At 32.7% G+C, this 548-nt stretch overlaps 1 protein-coding gene across 1 annotated transcript in view; it reads left to right on the top strand.

Moving 5' to 3' along the window:
* The first annotated feature begins 42 nt into the window (after positions 1 to 42).
* Positions 43 to 548, top strand: part of LOC107681591 (deoxynucleoside triphosphate triphosphohydrolase SAMHD1-like) — a 7745-nt gene continuing 7239 nt past the window's right edge. The window contains exons 1-3 of the mRNA XM_016477908.1: positions 43 to 46; positions 106 to 177; positions 384 to 424. Of these exons, the coding sequence (XP_016333394.1) occupies positions 43 to 46; positions 106 to 177; positions 384 to 424 (117 nt within the window). The remainder of the gene's footprint in view (positions 47 to 105; positions 178 to 383; positions 425 to 548) is intronic.

Here is a 548-nt window from a genome sequence, read left to right as displayed (position 1 = left end):
AAACAATATTTTCACTTCTAGAAAATATTGTTTGTGTTTTTCATGCGTCTAAGCTCCCCCGGAATCATGATTCTGTATAAATGTAATTTTTATTTTTACTTTTAGGTCATGGCCCACTTTCTCATGTTTTTGATGGTCTGTTTATCCCTGAAGCCATAAAAGAAAAACAACTGAAAGGTGTGTGTGTGTGTGTGTCTGTGTGTGTGAAATGAAATCTAATCAGAAGAGTCTCGCATGCAAATTTCTTACTCATGTAATCGTTACATTTGAACATGCACAGCTCAAGCTGTTGTATGTTCACGGCTGGTAAATGAACCAGAAAGAGTTTGTTAATGTGCAAAATATGACTTACAAACCATCTGAGAGCTGCTTCTTTTTCTTAGGCTTGTCTGATAACAAAATACAAGAAAAAAAAGAATGGAAGGTGAGAACATTCTTTACAACAGGGGTTAGCAACCATATTGTGTTTTATAATTGTGTGTATATATATATATATATATATATATATATTTTCACACACAGACTTTTCTTTATTTTGTCTAGACATT

This window comes from Sinocyclocheilus anshuiensis, unplaced genomic scaffold (genome assembly GCF_001515605.1).
Source record: "Sinocyclocheilus anshuiensis isolate Anshui unplaced genomic scaffold, SAMN03320099.WGS_v1.1 scaffold2159, whole genome shotgun sequence".
Taxonomy (NCBI): Eukaryota; Metazoa; Chordata; class Actinopteri; order Cypriniformes; family Cyprinidae; genus Sinocyclocheilus; species Sinocyclocheilus anshuiensis.
Note: the sequence above shows the minus strand (reverse complement) of the source record. Positions and strands in the feature narration are given on the sequence as shown.